The 19,443-nt window shown below is 41.4% G+C and overlaps 2 protein-coding genes across 2 annotated transcripts in view; one reads left to right on the plus strand and one right to left on the minus strand.

Moving 5' to 3' along the window:
- ctnna1 (catenin (cadherin-associated protein), alpha 1) overlaps positions 1 to 19,443 on the plus strand; it is a 266,205-nt gene that overhangs the window by 114,912 nt on the left and 131,850 nt on the right.
- On the minus strand, positions 6,422 to 11,393 carry lrrtm2 (leucine rich repeat transmembrane neuronal 2). The gene is made up of 3 exons (XM_034181511.1): positions 10,671 to 11,393; positions 7,104 to 10,071; positions 6,422 to 7,046 (listed from the first exon to the last, which is right to left on the minus strand). The coding sequence occupies exons 1-2, from the start codon at positions 10,672 to 10,674 to the stop codon at positions 8,432 to 8,434; spliced, it is 1,644 nt and encodes a 547-aa protein (XP_034037402.1). The 5' UTR covers positions 10,675 to 11,393; the 3' UTR covers positions 6,422 to 7,046; positions 7,104 to 8,431.

Here is a 19,443-nt window from a genome sequence, read left to right on the forward strand (position 1 = left end):
CATTTTCTTGCTTACTCACTGCGTGTACTGTTTGTCAGGCAACGGCTTCCGTATTACAGCGTCCCCATGAGGGCGGGGTGGTCCGGCGTGCTTCAAACACTCGTGAGCTGCAGAGTTCAGTGGCTGTAGCTTAGCATGGCAGACGAAGAGCTAATTTAGCCAGCACCGTCTTTGCTGAAGGCAAATATTTGGGCGCGTTATGGATTTTATTATTTGCTGCGTAAGAAGGAGCTTGACATGACTTATGCAGTGTGCAAAATGAAAGTCAAGTACTTCAGAAACACTTCAAATCCGCAAGCCCACATGCTACACCATCACCCGGCGCTAAAAGAGGGGAGCAGCGGTATCTGCCGACTACTGACCAGCGCTTCGCTAAACTGCCAGCCAACTCCGAACGAGCAAAGCAGATAAGTAACTTTACATCTAGAATCACTTGATTAACCTTGTAAAGCTGCATTTTCTTAAACATAAATATTTTTTAAGTAATATAACTATTTCTCAGTGCTCTTTGAATTGAAGATTAATTCTGAATCGAATCGTCACCCCAAGAATCGGAATCGAATTGAATCGTGAGTTGTTGTACGATTCACATCCCTAATACAAATGTGAAATAAAATGTGTGAACTTGAGAGTATTCGGTTCAGTTACATTTTATTTTAAATTTGCATTTCTTGTATAGAATAAATAAAGGGTGTTTTTAAAACTGTGTGTGTCTGCGTGTATATATACTATGTGTGTCTGTATGTGTGTGTGTATGTATGTATGTACACTCAACAAAAATATAAACGCAACACTTTTGGTTTTGCTCCCATTTTGTATGAGATGAACTCAAAGATCTAAAATTTTTTCCACATACACAATAGCACCATTTCCCTCAAATATTGTTCACAAACCAGTCTAAATCTGTGATAGTGAGCACTTCTGCTTTGCTGAGATAATCCATCCCACCTCACAGGTGTGCCATATCAAGATGCTGATTAGACACCATGATTAGTGCACAGGTGTGCCTTAGACTGCCCACAATAAAAGGCCACTCTGAAAGGTGCAGTTTTGTTTTATTGGGGGGGATACCAGTCAGTATCTGGTGTGACCACCATTTGCCTCATGCAGTGCAACACATCTCCTTCGCATAGAGTTGATCAGGTTGTCAATTGTGGCCTGTGGAATGTTGGTCCACTCCTCTTCAATGGCTGTGCGAAGTTGCTGGATATTGGCAGGAACTGGTACACGCTGTCGTATACGCTGGTCCAGAGCATCCCAAACATGCTCAATGGGTGACATGTCCGGTGAGTATGCCGGCCATGCAAGAACTGGGACATTTTCAGCTTCCAAGAATTGTGTACAGATCCTTGCAACATGGGGCCGTGCATTATCCTTCTGCAACATGAGGTGATGTTCTTGGATGTATGGCACAACAATGGGCCTCAGGATCTCGTCACGGTATCTCTGTGCATTCAAAATGCCATCAATAAAATGCACCTGTGTTCTTCGTCCATAACAGACGCCTGCCCATACCATAATCCCACCGCCACCATGGGCCACTCGATCCACAACATTGACATCAGAAAACCGCTCACCCACACGACGCCACACACGCTGTCTGCCATCTGCCCTGAACAGTGTGAACCGGGATTCATCCGTGAAGAGAACACCTCTCCAACTTGCCAAATGCCAGCGAATGTGAGCATTTGCCTACTCAAGTCGGTTACGACAATGAACTGGAGTCAGGTCGAGACCCCGATGAGGACGACGAGCATGCAGATGAGCTTCCCTGAGACGGTTTCTAACAGTTTGTGCAGAAATTCTTTGGTTATGCAAACCAATTGTTTCAGCAGCTGTCCGAGTGGCTGGTCTCAGACGATCTTGGAGGTGAACATGCTGGATGTGGAGGTCCTGGGATGGTGTGGTTACACGTGGTCTGCGGTTGTGAGGCTGGTTGGATGTACTGCCAAATTCTCTGAAACGCCTTTGGAGACAGCTTATGGTAGAGAAATGAACATTCAATACACGAGCAACAGCTCTGGTTGACATTCCTGCTGTCAGCATGCCAATTGCACGCTCCCTCAAATCTTGCGACATCTGTGGCATTGTGCTGTATGATAAAACTGCACCTTTCAGAGTGGCCTTTTATTGTGGGCAGTCTAAGGCACACCTGTGCACTAATCATGGTGTCTAATCAGCATCTTGATATGGCACACCTGTGAGGTGGGATGGATTATCTCAGCAAAGGAGAAGTGCTCACTATCACAGATTTAGACTGGTTTGTGAACAATATTTGAGGGAAATGGTGATATTGTGTATGTGGAAAAAGTTTTAGATCTTTGAGTTCATCTCATACAAAATGGGAGCAAAACCAAAAGTGTTGCGTTTATATTTTTGTTGAGTGTATGTATGTATGGATATACAAGGTCTGTTAGAAAAGTATCTGACCTTTTTATTTTTTGCAAAAACTATATGGATTTGAATCGTGCACTTGAATCAGCCAAGCTTGAACCTTCGTGCGCATGCGTGACTTTTTTCACGCCTGTCGGTTGCGTCATTTGCCTGTGGGCAGGCTTTGAGTGAGCAGTGGTCCACCCCTCTCGTCGGAGTTTCATTGTCAGGAAAATGGCTGAACGACTGCCGCTTTGTTGCATGAAAATTTTTTCAGAAACTGTGTGAGACAGCCAGGTGGAAACCATTCAGAAAATTCAGATGGCTTTCGGTGAAGATTCTATGGGGATCACACAGATAAGGGAGTGGTACAGCCGGTTTAAAGACGGCCCACAATGGCGCATGGCGTGCCGCGCTCCGAGCGGAGATCGACAGGCTGAAACGACCAGATCATTTCCAAACTGAATGCTGTGTTGATCCGGGACGTCGTCTGACTACCAGAGAAATGGCACAAGAGGTGGACATCAGCCATTTTTCGGTAGATTCTACTGTTACAGCAGATTTTGTAATGAAAGACGTGCGGAGGCATTTGCGCGTCAGGACGGAGCCGCTAATGGCGGCATACAAAAGCACCATTCAGAAGATTCAGACGGCTTTCGGTGGCTTTTTAGTCGAGTGAGTATCCGAGAAATTGTGGAGAGCTTGGCATGTCACAACGTCCTGTGAAACTTCCAACACAGACTTGCTTTTGTTCTTGCTTTTTGTTCAAAATTGTCTTTGCGCAATTACACGCGCCAGCGCCCCTCTCACATTCAGTCTACACCCGTTAAACGACAAGTTTAGTCTTCTGCATGACACAGTCTGTGCATTAAAGTCGTGCAAGTGTCAGGGGGCCTTAATGGTTGAGCTCAAGAAGTCATTAAAAGCCTTGATCTTGATCCCAGACAGTTGCAAAAGCAGACTCTGATTCCTCACTCTGCTTCTCAAGTGCTGCAGTCAGAGTATCCATTGATTCCATGAAGATCATAGCATTGTCTGCGAACTGTAGGTCAGTAATCCTTTCCTTGTCAAAAGAAGCACTTAGTCACTGGTTTCCACAACCCTACTTAACGCCTAGTCCAAGCATTGAACAGTGTAGGAACCAGAGCACATCCCAGATGGGGAAAACATTTTCATAATTATAGTAGTCAAGTGGCCTCTGTGTGTGTCTATGTGTGTGTGTGTGTCTGGCTTGAATCATGGAGAAACTGCGTTTGGTGGGCTTTTGTATTTTGGGTCAAGGATGAACGCTGCGCAAAATGGAAAGTTGATAGGACTAATATTTTTGGAGAAATTAGCGGTATTAGCTAACAGTGGACATTGTGCTGTAATGCACCATGTAAGTTTGGGGTTTTAAATGTTATTGTGGTTCAGGCAGCACAGTGGCTTAGTGGTTAGCACTGTTTCCTCACAGCGAGAAGGTCATGGGGTCAATTCCCTCCTGTGGCCTCTCTGTGTGGAGTTAGCATGTTCTCCCTGTGTTTGTGTGGGTTTCCTCCGGGTGCTCCAGTTTCCTCCCACATCCAAAGATGTGCGGGTTAGGTGGATTGGAATCTTTAAGTTGTCCGTAGGTGTGCGAGTGAGTGTGAATGCGTTTGTCTGTTTCTGGCCCTGTGACAGACTGGCGTCCTGTCCTGGGTGTACCCTGCCTCACGCTCTGACTGCTGAGATAGGCTCCAGCCCCCCACGACCCTTAAATGGACTAAGCAGTTGAAGATGTGTGTGTGTGTGTGTGTGTGTGTGTGTGTGTGTGTGTGTGTATTGTGGTTCATGTTTAACAGTGATGTTAGTGTTATTGATTTATTGTTTTGTATTTCAATTGGCTTAGTCAGTTAATTTAAGTGTCATGTTGCTGTTACCATGAGTGGGTTTGGTGTAACATTTTCCGTTTTGTATGCTCATGTATTTTGGGTCAAGGATGAACACTGCTAATACTGAACGATGATAGGACTAATATTTGTGGAGAAACTACAGATATTAACTAACACTGAACAGTGGACGTTGATAATTACATTCTGAACTCTCATGCGATTCCAGCAGGGGGCGGTACATCAATTATATATTAAAAGCGTGTGTGATTTTTATTTAGTAAGTTCATTGTAAGTAAATAATATAATTGTGAATACATTAAAAATACATGGATGATGCAAGAAAGTGACAACACTTCTTTCCATGACAAAGTAGAACTAATAATAAAATGACGATAAATAATAATAGTGTGTATATGGCAAGAACCTGAACAATTTGTAAATACACTAAGACAGTAAATTAAAATTTAAAAAATTATGTAATTAACAAAATAAAACAGTTGGGTTCTTCTTCTAAAAACTGAGGTGTAAGGTTCTAAAAAATGTTCTGGAACTTGCTCACCACTCCACCTAATTATAGAAACTTTGCATAATTTATTACCACCCTTGAAAAATGTTATAAGCACTACCCAATCTGGAGCCCATGGATCCCCACAGGCAACATGCTAGCTTGTGTGTGTGTGTGGGGGGGGGGGGGGGGATTTATATATATACTCACTTATCTGTAGGCCATAATTATCAAAATACAAAAAGGAAAATTCATTTTTACTCGTAAATGTTTGAATTGCAACAACTTTAAGATATCATTACATTTTCACTTCACCTTCAACAAGGCTGTGTAGTTTCTGGCAGAGTTTCAGTGAAGGCTACAAACATGTCATTAAACATTGCTGGATGAAGAAAAGAACACACAGAAGTGGAACAGATTACTCACACAGAGACAAAGAACCTGCAGATGATTGATTTTTGACTGCCATGCTGCAATTTTGTCAGTGGTCATAATTTTAGTTTGGAGTTTTGTATTGAAATATCCATACTGGCAACTGTTGTATTTGTTTTGTTATGCATGTCAGTTGATCTCCAATCATGTTTCAAGACTTGGTGGCACATCATACAATATATATGTTTGGGTTCCACTAATTTTGTTTAAAGAGTTCAAGATGATTTTAACACTTAGAAATTGAACCAGATTTTCTTTTAACAGTTGACAGCATAAAATCACAAGAATGCAATTGGTTATTTGAAGAAGCAAACAAAGTTCATCATTTGTCAGACACACAGAAAATTGTAACCATTTTATTTAAAAAATATATGTTTTGAGGGGAATGTTTTTTCTTTTTTTCCCTCCCTAGTTTGGCACATCTTATCCACTATACAGATATGAAATTGTACATATTACAATTTAAGAAGGGGGGAGGGGACCCAAAAGCATTCATTTTGCACAAAGAGTTTGGGTAAGAGGGATTTTTTTTTCTTTTTTTTCCCCCTTTTTTTTAATGACAGGGTAGGGACCAGGGCAAGCGGATGACAAGAGGAAACAAAAACAGTTTACAAAGAGCCAGACTGCAAAGGGATGCATATTATTACAAATTTTGTGGATTTTCACACTTTTTGTTCACCCTCAATCTTCACCAATGAAATGTCAAATGGTTGACAAACCTTAAGAATTCCACATACATCCCTATTTGCTGTTATTAAAAACAAGGTTTGCTGAATGACATTGCAACTTAGATCTATCTGTCTTTTCAACATGCAAGACAGATTAAAGGGCAAAACGTTACGCAGTCTGAGGCTGCAAAAAAATCTGTCACAAATTGGAGGGCTGGCTAATTTGTATAGTCTGTGTAGGTTAAGTGGGACCTGTAACTTATGTTGTGGGATATGCTGTCTGCCAAGGTTATGGTCTGAATTATATTGATCTTTTAAATCCAAAATTATAACTTATTTTTCTGTTTTAATATAATTTGTCCTAACTGCTTTTGTTTAATTTCTTGTCTTTATATCTGCCGATACTGTTACTAATGTGTGTGTGTTATTTTGGTTTCTGTGTATGTGTTTGCTTGTTTGACTTTTTTGCTATAGAAATTTGATTCTTATATAGATTCTTATATAACCATCAGCTTTTGGTTTTGTACAGATGTTTTTGCTTAAATGTTGTAAGAATTAATTTGTGTGTAGTGTAAATTCATTATCACAAGCCAAAGGTTTGCAACCAAATTTTAATAGGACCACAGAGACAAAATCGTACATATGACTTCGTAGTTTGGCAACATTACCCTCTAATGGGCTGTGCGCTCAAAAGCATCTCAACGAAGCTTTATTTTACCATTCATGGACAGAAGACGAATGTACAGCGTCATGGTCTGCGTTTCATTCTTTATTTTAAATGTGACTGTTCGGGCACACAGTGGTGTCTGTGAACAGCTCATTAAATTGTATTGTGCATTTCAAACCAAAGATGCTGTTAATTGACATTTATCATTTTATTCTCTGCTGTTATGTAGCCAGAAGGGTGCCCGTTGGTTGTGATAAACTAAAACATTACCCCTTTGTGGCCCCTTTTCATTGTCCCATCAATTTTTCTCGATCCTCCTTTCACCCCACCCCCCCACCACCAAACTGAACACAGTGAGGAGCTGCGAGAGCAGCTTTAGTCTGATGCTAATGCACATCCTCTCTGCTGCATACAAATGTCCTGACCCAAGCTGGTTGTTTGCTTATCACTGAATCTGCATTTGCTTTCACTGTGTTGACCACAGTTTCACTTAACACTGTCCTGTGGATTTGCTGTTGTAGTTTAGTCATAGTGTACCCCACTTACAGTCACTGTTGAAATGAAATGAGGATTATCTTTAACGTGGGTAACCAACGAAAGCACGAAACTTATTTCCACTGTTAATGAGAACTCTATCTTTAATATGAACGTTTTGAAATGAATGACCTAATTATGTTTGTGTGGAAGGACAATGATCCAAAAGTGTGTGTGTGTGTGCCTGGATAAGTTAAATCTTGCCAGCAATGTGAGATTCTTTTTGCCTTGCCTTAATTGGTTCAATCTTGTCTGTCAGTCTTGATTACTGTATAAGCAGTAAAGTATGAGTTTCCGTGGGCAGTGGTTAAAGGTTTTATGTTTGGAATTCAATGATCGGCCAGTTGGAATTTTGGCTGTTCCTAATCATTCTGCTTGCTATTTTAACAGGAGCTGAACTACATGTTGGTCCCTGCTATATAAATGTGAATCGATCAGTAGCAGTTAGATTAAGCTGTTGAGCTTGTTGAAAACAATATGGGTTTGCGTGTGTGGGCAAGAGGGCATTATGGAGCCTAAGAAGCCATACACAGGTGATCCTTTGTTTGTCTAGTAATGTTAAACTTATTATTTTAGTGACATCCAATATAACATTTAGCTTATATGAACAAAAGCTCAGTGTTTTGTCAGGTTTAAAATTTATTTTTGGTGGGTGAAAGGTTCATCATGTTCATCATTTAAAAACTCATTACCTTACATTTGCAGGCTGTGTCTGCTCCGAGTTCACTTTTACAATCTGTATAATTGAATATGAATTCACATTTTACATAATTCTTTTGTGGCAACTTTAGGGATCCTCTGTTAAGAGAATAGGGAAAAACATTTTTTTTTTCTTAAATTTGACCTAAACATTTGTGATCATTCATCCTTACTTTGCCATGTACTAGTTAATGGCAAGAACTAACAAACTGATATAAAACAAAAGATAAAATGGTCCCATTAACTTATGGTGAATACCTGGCTTACTGTCCCTGTGGTGCAATTTAGAAACATTTACTTTTTAAAAGTAATAAGACATTTTGTCAATCAAGTTACACCGTGTAATGCATTGTGTTGGCACAGAGCCATTTGGTGTGATATTTTCTCTCTGCTGCAGAATATAGACAGTGTGGAGACAAATCTCACAGTTTACAATTTTTCTTATTTAAAATGATTGCCCCTGCCTGATATGAACAATCTTGCATTCATAGAAAAATAAATTTGCGACTATCTCTACATTATCCTTTTTAATTGTCATGTCCATCTTTTTTTTGTCATCGCAGCATTCAGCATGATTCATGTTCTCAAATCTCACTTGTAAAAATGCTTTGTACATAAACTGGGGAGAGAAATTAAAAAGCAAACCCTGTATCATCTGAAATGGTCAAATGGCAAATCATATGCTCTAGCAATAAATAAGAGTTCATACTTCGCACTCTTTGTAAGGCAGTTGCTGACACTTGCACTGCCCATAGCCGTTGATGATCACCAGTGCCCCCTCTTCATGGCTAGGCTCGTATTCGTTATAGGGAACCTGTGTAGCAAGATCTGCCATAGGCTGCCGTTGCTGGGTCCTCATCTGTCTGCGGTTCTGTATAGCTGAACAGTGACGTATCCGGCGCAGGGTAGGAGGGCAGCACTTCCGTGAGATATACACAACAAAAATGATGAAAAAGAATGAAAATAGAAGGGCCATAGTTCCGATGATGACCCTATGAGTAAGAACAGTGTTGTCCATTACAGAGAAGTCCTCTATTAGTGTAGTCTCTTCCATTGTGGTGGTGGTAGCTTGAGCAGTGTGTGGTGTTGGTGTTGTGGTTGTTGTAGTGACTGTAGTAAAGCTCCCAAAATCCTCTGCATAGTCCTGCGTCAGGGTTGGCTGCATAAATCCAAACAGCAGGCTTGTGATCTCTGCAGCTGTAGTTGTGTCTGTAGTTGTACTAATGGTCTGTACTACAGGAGCAGAAAAGTTGTGGCAAAGCTGGAATCCATAAACGGCATCTAGTATCTCCTCTCCCTGGGCATATTCAGGACTATGGCAGAGAATCGAATGTTCCCACCTTCCTTTAAAGGTGCTTAGCCAAGTGGCCAGAGAGCAAATCCTTCTGGTACATTCCCAAAAATTGCTTGACAGCCCGATTGTACCCAGAGACTGCCACATATCCAGCACTTGGGGATCAAGACTGCTTAGTTTGTTGTTATCCAGCAGCAAAATCTTTAAGTTTGGCAGCGTTTGAAACACATCTGGTGTCAGGGCATGTATTTCATTCCCTGTGAGGTCCAGCTTCTCCAACGTGGTCCAAGTCCACTCCATTCCACATGATACATTGCTGATCTTATTCCATTGCAGATAAAGAAACTGGAGGGCCACGAGGCGGGGGAAATGGGCCAAGTTGATCTTAGTCAGCTGGTTGTGCTCCAGATGGAGCTCTTTAAGCTTAATGAGTCCAGCAAAGCCATTACGGGCCAGGCTTCTTAGGCGGTTGTTACTCAGGCCCAGATATTCCAGGCTGCGGCAGTCCCAGAAGGCCCGAACAGGTGTGGTACGAAGTAAATTGTAGCGGAGGTGAAGTATCTGGAGCTTCCGTAGTCCATGAAACAGTTCTGGTTCCAATGCAGTCATCTGATTGAAGGACAGGTCCAGTATCTGTAGATTAATGAGGTGAATGAAGGTTGTGTTGGGCAACTTGGTGATGCGGTTGGAGCTCAGATTGAGGTCCTTAAGCTTGTAGAGACCTTGAAAGGCATCCTCTTGTACTGTGGTAATCTGGTTGTGGTCGAGATGAAGCCAGGTAAGCTGACTAAAGCCGTAGAACTGATCAGGGCTGAGTTCAGTGATGCTGTTGTGGCGTAATGACAGTCCCAGGGCCCCCTTATCTACACCATCTGGGGGTGCATGGAGCCCCTGGGTGTCGCAGTAGAACTGCAGGTCCTCACATCGGCATTTTTGAGGGCAGGTTGCGCACGATGCAGGAGGCAGCAGGAACACCAGAAGCATGCTGATCACACACAGACACACAGCCGCTGGTGCAGATCCCACCAATGGCCACCTTGAATGGAAACCTGGGTGGGTTCAAAGATTAGAAAATGAACTATGGGGCGGGAAAGCTAATCTCTGCAACATACTCATTACTAATGCATAGCACTAATTTTTTTGAGGGCGCCACTTTCCCTGCTTACACCAGCTTTAGAAATTTTGCATCAACTTTTGCAGTGGATGTAAACATGCCTTATTTGGCCATCGGTTTAATAGGCAAGGTTTTGACGTGGACATATAATCTGTTACGTGCAGAACTGATTCTGTTCCGTTGTCGTTCATACTTTGTATATCCTGCACACATTTGGTGCTCTGTCATTTGGTTTGAATACAAATTTCCATTCACCTTTTTGTGAAGCATTGCCTGTTTATAATCTGCGTAGGTCAAATATGCTTTGATGTAATTTACAGCTTTTTGTAAACTGATTCCCCCCCCTATCATTTAAGAGCAACGTTGTGAAACAGACATGCTCATTACATTTCTCAATTCTAAACCAGTGTTGTTGAAGGTGGAAGATGGACAATTGCCATAAAGAGACTGGCTGAATAGCTTTTAGTCCTCAGCCTGTATTGCTCTTACTTGAATTCAGTGTTCATGTCCCGACCATATAAAAGGATAACTTACCCATTCTTTTGTGCACATCGGAGGCTGCATTCAACTGTCCTTTTCCGCAGACTCTTGGAGCAGCCAAGTAAAAGAAAAATCCAAAGGGAAAAGACCCTTTTGGAGAAATACGAAGAGAATCAGGCTCTTTGGAAATAAAGGATTTCTGAGCCAGCAGAGTTGAAACAAAATATGAAATTCCATGTCCCAAAATGTTTATTCCTTTGAGTTTGTTTTGGGTCCTTTTAAATTCCAGGCTTAAAAGATGACTCTTTTGCTTGTTCCCACAAATCCTTGACGCATGCAGTATATCTTCGTTTTAGTTGATCAGTTGCCTTCAGACCGACTCTGTTTAACAGACCCCCTCCTCCTCTTTTCTTTCTCCCTCCTTTTTTTTTTAACCCTATTTTTCTTCCACCTCGATGATGTCAGCTCAGCTGGTTAATTCAAGATGAAGTGTTCCTTTTTCGTGGTCGGGGTCTTTCAACCCTAACTTGTTGAGAACCAGAGATCCTGCATCCGACGCCAGCTCAGACTCAGCATAGCCTCTGCAGAGCAGTGAGCGGAGCTCTCGTCTGCTAGCTGAGACGCAGGGAACGAGGAGGAGGGAGGGGGGAAGCAAAGCAGGGAGTCGGGGATGTTATTCTCTGCTTTTTGTTGCAGCCACTCGCTGCTACAGAGTGGTGGCAGCCTGGCGTCGATCATCACTGCTGTTTCTCCCTCTCTTTTTCTCTCCCACACAAACTCCCTGCTCTGTGCTTCGTACGCACTGCTTATGCACCAGGGTCTTCCTCTGTATCTCCTTTGCACCCCCCCGGCGGGCTTGTAGTTATCGGTGTATTGATATCTTGAACGTGTTGCGGCAGCTTGCTTTTGAAATTTATAACTGCACGTCTGTGTTGCCTTACTTTTGTTCTTTTCATGCTGTCTGTGCACATGTAGCTACTACTCACACGGTTATGGTGATCATAATGATTTGGACATATTTGTACATCCCCCTATTAAGCCAAAAAATTATAATGGCTCATAGTGCAAGTCAAGTCTGGTGCCACACATCGCTGCATTCACCACACCACGCAATCAGCCTGGGTTCTGGATGGCAACCACTGAGGCAGACAGCTGGTTCATTCCCAGATTTAATGAGAGGGTGTATCCAATTTGAGCTAAAGGTGTAGGAGATGTGAGTTTTGTGTGTAAGGGACTGGAAGTAATTGGACAATGCAATAAGCTGTTCTACAGCTGTGTGGGCCTTTCTCTTTATCCAATAACATCACCAGATAAAAGGTCTGCTGTTGATTTCAAGAGTGGTTTATCCCCCGAAGTTGGTTTAAAATAGCCTTTAAGAAATGCAATGAGTAATGTGCATCTTGGAAAGTCTGTCTCGAACAGGCTGTCCTTAAAAAAAAAAAAAAAAAAAAAAAAAAAAAAAAAAAAAAAAAAAAGCGACTGGGCAGGAAGGAAGCTGCATAGAAACTCAGGACAACGTTGAAGAAGTTCCATGCGTCATTACCTACTTCGAGGGAATTTGTCAATTAATTTGACAGTATTATCGATGTGCATGTGTGTGCTTCTCAGCCTGATCTAGAGGATGCCGGTGCTTTTTTCCACAAGAAGGCAATTATCTTATTTTAGAAGTTGGAAGAGTTGCAGCGCCTCATTCATTCACGTCAGAGTTTATCACAGGCATCAGCCAATTCTTCAGCATTCTGCACGTGATGAAAATAAATCAAGACAAAAAACGACAAAAGTCAAATGTTAAATTACGCTGTTTGGCCTCTGTGTAGAGGGGAGAGGCTTTGCCAAAGCGTTTGTGCTCTCGATGATATGCATGTCAACATCTACATGCTCTTCCTACCAGACAAAAGCATTCTGCTGCCGGTGGAAATACAAGACATGCCAGACTTAACCGTTCCGACCTCTACTATGCAGTGCCGTACTGACCCGGACCGCTCAGTGGAAATGTGGCTTTCGGCATACACACGTCTTGGAGCACTTATCCAGGATCGGGTCACAAGGGCAACAGCAGGGACTCCAAATGCACTCGGGATCAGCTTTACTTTAGTTTTCAAGCGCGTTGCGCTTTATAACCCAGCTAGTTGCTCGGTCTGTAATTTATAAGCCAGCCTGATAGGAGGTATGCCGAAGTAAGCAGTTTCATCACATTTTTACACTTTTTCTGGATTGTGGGCGATTGTAATAGAATGGCACTCTGTGTAATAGGGGTTTAAATACTACATATACAACCCCTGGCAAAAATTATGGAATCACCGGCCTCGGAGGATGTTCATTCAGTTGTTAAATTTTGTAGAAAAAAGCACATCACAGATATGACACAAAACTAAAGTCATTTAAAATGGCAACTTTCTGGCTTTAAGAAACACTATAAGAAATCAGGAAAAAAAATTGTGGCAGTCAGTAACAGTTACTTTTTTTTAGACCAAGCAGAGGGAAAAAAATATGGACTCACTCAATTCTGAGGAAAAAATTAAGGACTCACCCTGTAAAGTTTCATCCCCAAAACTAACACCTGCATCAAATCAGATCTGCTCGTTAGTCTGCATCTAAAAAGGAGTGATCACACCTTGGAGAGTTGTTGCACCAAGTGGACTGACATGAATCATGGCTCCAACACGAGAGATGTCAATTGAAACAAAGGAGAGGCTTATCAAACTCTTAAAAGAGGGTAAATCATCACGCAATGTTGCAAAAGATGTTGGTTGTTCACAGTCAGCTGTGTCTAATCTCTGGACCAAATACAAACATGGGAAGGTTGTTAAAGGCAAACATACTGGTAGACCAAGGAAGACATCAAAGCGTCAAGACAGAAAACTTAAAGCAATATGTCTCAAAAATTGAAAATGCATAACAAAACAAATGAGGAAGGAATGGGAGGAAACTGGAGTCAACGTCTGTGACCGAACTGTAAGAAACCGCCTAAAGGAAATGGGATTTACATACAGAAAAGCTAAACGAAAGCCATCATTTAACACCTAAACAGAAAAAAAAACAAGGTTACAATGGGCTAAGGAAAAGCAATCGTGGACTGTGGATGACTGGATGAAAGTCATATTCAGTGATGAATCTCGAATCTGCATTGGGCAAGGTGATGATGCTGGAACTTTTGTTTGGTGCCATTCCAGTGAGATTTATAAAGATGACTGTCTGAAGAGAACATGTAAATTTCCACAGTCATTGATGATATGGGGCTGCATGTCAGGTAAAGGCACTGGGGAGATGGCTGTCATTACATCAATAAATGCACAAGTTTACGTTGATATTTTGGACACTTTTCTTAGCCCATCAATTGAAAGGATGTTTGGGGATGATGAAATCATTTTTCAAGATGATAATACATCTTGCCATAGAGCAAAAACTGTGAAAACATTCCTTGCAAAAAGACACATAGGGTCAATGTCATGGCCTGCAAATAGTCCAGATCTTAATCCAATTGAAAATCTTTGGTGGAAGTTGAAGAAAATGGTCCATGACAAGGCTCCTGCAAAGCTGATCTGGCAACAGCAATCGGAGAAAGTTGGAGCCAGATTGATGAAGAGTACTGTTTGTCACTCATTAAGTCTATGCCTCAGAGACTGGAAGCTGTTATAAAAGCCAGACGTGGTGCAACAAAATACTAGTGATGTGTTGGAGCGTTCTTTTGTTTGTCATGATTCCATAATTTTTTCCTCAGAATTGAGTGATTCCATATTTTTTGCTTTAAGTTTTCTGTCTTGACACTTTGATGTCTTCCTTGGTCTACCAGTATGTTTGCCTTTAACAACCTTCCCATGTTGTTTGTATTTGGTCCAGAGTTTAGACACAGCTGACTGTGAACAACCAACATCTTTTGCAACATTGCATGATGATTTACCCTCTTTTAAGAGTTTGGTAATCCTCTCCTTTGTTTCAATTGACATCTCTCGTGTTGGAGCCATGATTCATGTCAGTCCACTTGGTGCAACAGCTCTCCAAGGTGTGATCACTCATTTTTAGATGCAGACTAACGAGCAGATCTGATTTGATGCAGGTGTTAGTTTTGGGGATGAAAATTTACAGGGTAATTCCATAATTTATTCCTCAGAATTGAGAGAGTCCATATTTTTTTCCCTCTGCTTGGTCTAAAAAAGTAACCGTTACTGACTGCCACAATTTTTTTTTTCCTGATTTCTTAAAGTGTTTCTTAAAGCCAGAAAGTTGCCATTTGAAATGACTTTAGTTTTGTGTCATATCTGTGATCTGCTTTTTCTACAAAATTAAACAACTGAATGAACATCCTCCAAGGCCGGTGATTCCATAATTTTTGCCAGGGGTTGTACAAAGTTTGTTCAAGATTGACAAAGATGGTTCAAGAAGTTACTGTAATGCTTCAAAACACACTCCAGTTTGCTGTTCAGGTTGAAATGGGAAGGAATGGTTCTCTGTGGAACAGCTCCATAAGGTGAAAAAAGTTAATACAAGGGAGAAAGACTCTATTGATTTTTATTTATTTATTTATTTATTTTGACAGATTAAATCCTTTGTGTTAATCACTGCATGAACTTGTAATGAACTGCCAACACAACTATCACCTGGATTCATCAATGGCTCACATCCCAGAATTAAATGCAGGTTCATGTAAAAATAAATTGAGTTTTCTTGGCAGCATTTGTACGTTCTTGCGCATTGTAGTATGAACAAATTGCCAAACAATGTTTTACAGTTCTCATCAAAAATTACAGTTGTCATTAATGCTGGCGCACGCTTTAATCCAGTGTTCACAAAGCCTACGCCTGGATATAATCTGCCCTACACATTTTCTGTCTCCTTCTCCTTTGTCCACACCAGATTAAAGAAGTCTGAAAACTACCAACTCTTGATCAGCTGACACACCTGACATTGTTAATTTACTTGTAAGGAAAAAAATATGGAGCGCAGGCAATCGCTAGGTGTAAGGTTGGTCAATACTAACTGAAGCCAAAGCATTTCTTTACACATTTTCTTTTTCTTTTTCTTTTTTTTTTTTTTTTAGCAAGAAAGACTAACCTGCATACAGTGTGTGAGTTTTAGAGCTGCCTTGTCATATGTATCAACATTTTCCCCTCTTTGGCCTAATTTTTTTTCCGAGCTGCTTAAAATACACAGTTTGCATTAGAACCAGACTTGCATTGGTTAAAAAGTCTTTATATTCCTCTATAGCATTTCCATCCATAGCACTTTGTTTTTTCTCCTGGGTTCAACTGGTATTTTCCATCTTCAATTTGGGGAAAAAAAAAAACACAAACAAAAAAACCTTCCCATGAAAATGCTAAACGCTGTCAAGGGCATGCCAAAGCAACAAGCGGTGATATAACTCAACTCGTATGGCTATGTTAGCCAATTAGAAGCCTGGAGAAAAAGACAAAAGGCACCTTGACACTTGCATGAATTTAATCCTCACACTGCCATGCAATTCGTCGTGCCAGTGCATCGTACTTTGTCCCACTTGACACTATGCTATATAAAATAATAATTTCTTAGCCGATGACGCAGTTGCTCTCAGAACTTGGCTGATGAAACCATTCTCTCATCACTCCTAGAATCACAGAGAAATGATCTACAGTCTCAAAGGTAATTATAATATATATGTTGCAATGGATTTGTAGAAGAGTTGTATTTTCATTACTTTTTATGAGTTAGGTAATGTATCTGTAAAGTTATATTTATTATAGATGTAACATCTCGTCATAATCATTCAGATGCTCGCAATAACACGCAGTGGCACGCAGTTGTGCAATGTTCGCGACTAATTCATGCAGGCGGCAAGTAATTGATGCATGCCACAAATTTTTAACATTTCAATATTTTCTTTGTGCACTGGCACGCAGCCGTGCACAGTATATGGTGGGTTTACTCAATAACACACCAGAATGCCTGCCATTGCAGGGATCAAATTTGTGCAAGTGTCAAGGTGCCTTAACATTTTTCCTTCTTTATACAGAATCATTGTAATAGTTTCTGAAAATCTAGAAGTTTTGCAAAAAAGGTGTTTTCAATGACCTACACATTTTGTGTGTGGACAAAAGGCCAAAATGTATAGCAAAAAGCATTCATTTCCAAAGTACCCATGTATGTGTGGATAGGACCTGAAGCAGAGACTTTTTAAATGTTCACAACAGTATTTACATTCGAGTATGTATGTGTGAACAGAGGTTTCTTGTCTGAAGCAGGTTCATGCAACAGCCACAACCCAGAAAAACATTGACCTTGTTCATAAAATGGTGATGGACGACAGACGATCGACGATTAATCAGCTAGCAGATGCTGTGGGAATATCCCGTGAGAGAATTGAACACATTCTGCATGAAGAACTTGGAATGTCAAAGGTGTCAGCTCGGTGGGTGCCACGTCTTCTGACGCCTGATTAGAAACGCACCAGGCTAGTCATGTCGAAGGCAAACTTGGAGCAATTTGAAGAGGATCCAGCCAGTTACATGGAACATTTTCTTACCCAGGATGAGTGTTGGGTTCACCACTTTGAACCAGAGACAAAAAAAACAATCAATGGAGTGGAAACACCCAAGGTCACCACCTCCAAAGAAGGCCAAGGTTGTTTCGTCTGCGGGGAAGGTCATGGTTTCAGTTTTCTGCGATGCCAAGGGCATTGTGTTTGTGGACTATCTTGAAAAGGGACAAACCATAAATGGACAGTACTATGCTAACCTCCTGAGACAGTTACGCGAGGCTATCAAAAAGAAGCGACCAGGAAAGCTGACGAAAGGGGTGCTGTTCCATCAAGACAATGCCCCATCTCACAAGTTAACAGTGGCCATGGCCACTATCCACGAGTGTGGATTCGAACTGGTAGATCACCCACCGTACTCCCCTGACTTGGCACCTTCGGACTTTCATCTGTTCCCAAAACTGAAAAAAAAACTTGGCTGGGAAGCACTATTGGAACAATGATGAGGTGATGGCTGCCATTGAGGGCTATTTTGACTCTCAAGATGAAAGCTTCTATGCCAAGGGAATCGAAGCACTCGAGCACCGCTGGAAGAAGTGTGTGGAGTTACAGGGAGACTATGTAGAAAAATAACCCTGAATTTGTTCAGTTCGACAACTGCATCATAGTCAGCGTTAGAACTTTTCAGCCTACCCTTGTATGTATGAGGGTAGGCTGAAAAGTTCTAAGGCTCACTATAATGCAGTTAATGCATTACTCCTTCATGGGGAGCCTTAGAACGTTTCAGCCTACCGCGGTATATGTGTCTGTGTGTGTGTGTATGTGTGTGTATATATATGTGTATATATATATATGTATATATATATATATGTGCAGCACTTGACCTCTGACCTCTGAAGATAACTCATGAATTGTGACTGATTCCTGAACAGCGAACCTGATTTCCTAAACTGTGAACATTCCTGTGTTGAGCCTTCAGTGAACTGTCTAGTGTTAAAGGCTTCAGGGTCACTCACCTCTCCTCTCCTCCGTTCTCCTAGTTCCCGTCCTCGGCACGGTGTGTCCCACCTGGCCCCAGGATTCCAGTTCTCAGACTTCCAAGTCTGTCTGTGTGTGTACTGCAGCATCCAGATTTCCACCACTACACGCGGGCCCTGTCCTGCCTCAGCAGGCCGCCTAAAAAGCAAAGCGTTGTTCTTTTTTGTAAATGAAATCTCTTTTCGTTCACAATCAGTTCAGTTCCTTGGTCCCAGCATGCAAGTCCATCACCAAGTACCAGTCCGCTTCCGTCTGGACCCCTAACCATAACATTGATTCCCTTATCAATGGCTCCTGTGAATTTTCTGTGTACTAAAAGTAGGCTTCACGGGTTTTCTATGTCAACAACATTTTATTGAGTCTTAAAGTAAATAAATATGAAATTGATCACTGGATCCTTGATCTCTGGACATAAACAGAAATAGACAAAGTCTGTAGTTTTTCTCAAAAGCATTTCTTTCAGACATTAACACAAATGTCTCTCCATACCTCTGAGCTGAGCTCTTGGAAACGGCTGCGCTGCAAGTTAACATCAATGTAATTCATAAAGAACAGAGCATGTCTCATTTTGGGAGGAAAAAACAATTTAGTCTGTTGTAGTTTGCCGTTTGTATTACAATGTTTGGAAAGAGGTGTTTGAAAAGCCTACTGCTTTTTTGCATTTACGCAATATCTCTAAAATCAGAAAGGTCTTGTCTGAGTGATGCTGAAAAACTAATTCATGCATTTATTTCCTCTAGGCTGGACTATTGTAATTCATTATTATCAGGTTGTCCTAAAAGTTCCCTAAAAAGCCTTCAGTTAATTCAAAATGCTGCAGCTAGAGTACTGACGGGGACTAGAAGGAGAGAGCATATCTCACCCATATTGGCCTCTCTTCATTGGCTTCCTGTTAATTCTAGAATAGAATTTAAAATTCTTCTTCTTACTTATAAGGTTTTGAATAATCAGGTCCCATCTTATCTTAGGGACCTCGTAGTACCATATCACCCCAATAGAGCGCTTCGCTCTCAGACTGCAGGCTTACTTGTAGTTCCTAGGGTTTGTAAGAGTAGAATGGGAGGCAGAGCCTTCAGCTTTCAGGCTCCTCTCCTGTGGAACCAGCTCCCAATTCAGATCAGGGAGACAGACACCCTCTCTACTTTTAAGATTAGGCTTAAAACTTTCCTTTTTGCTAAAGCTTATAGTTAGGGCTGGATCAGGTGACCCTGAACCATCCCTTAGTTATGCTGCTATAGACGTAGACTGCTGGGGGGTTCCCATGATGCACTGTTTCTTTCTCTTTTTGCTCTGTATGCACCACTCTGCATTTAATCATTAGTGATCGATCTCTGCTCCCCT

Source organism: Thalassophryne amazonica, chromosome 11 (assembly GCF_902500255.1).
Source record: "Thalassophryne amazonica chromosome 11, fThaAma1.1, whole genome shotgun sequence".
In the NCBI taxonomy this organism is placed as follows: Eukaryota; Metazoa; Chordata; class Actinopteri; order Batrachoidiformes; family Batrachoididae; genus Thalassophryne; species Thalassophryne amazonica.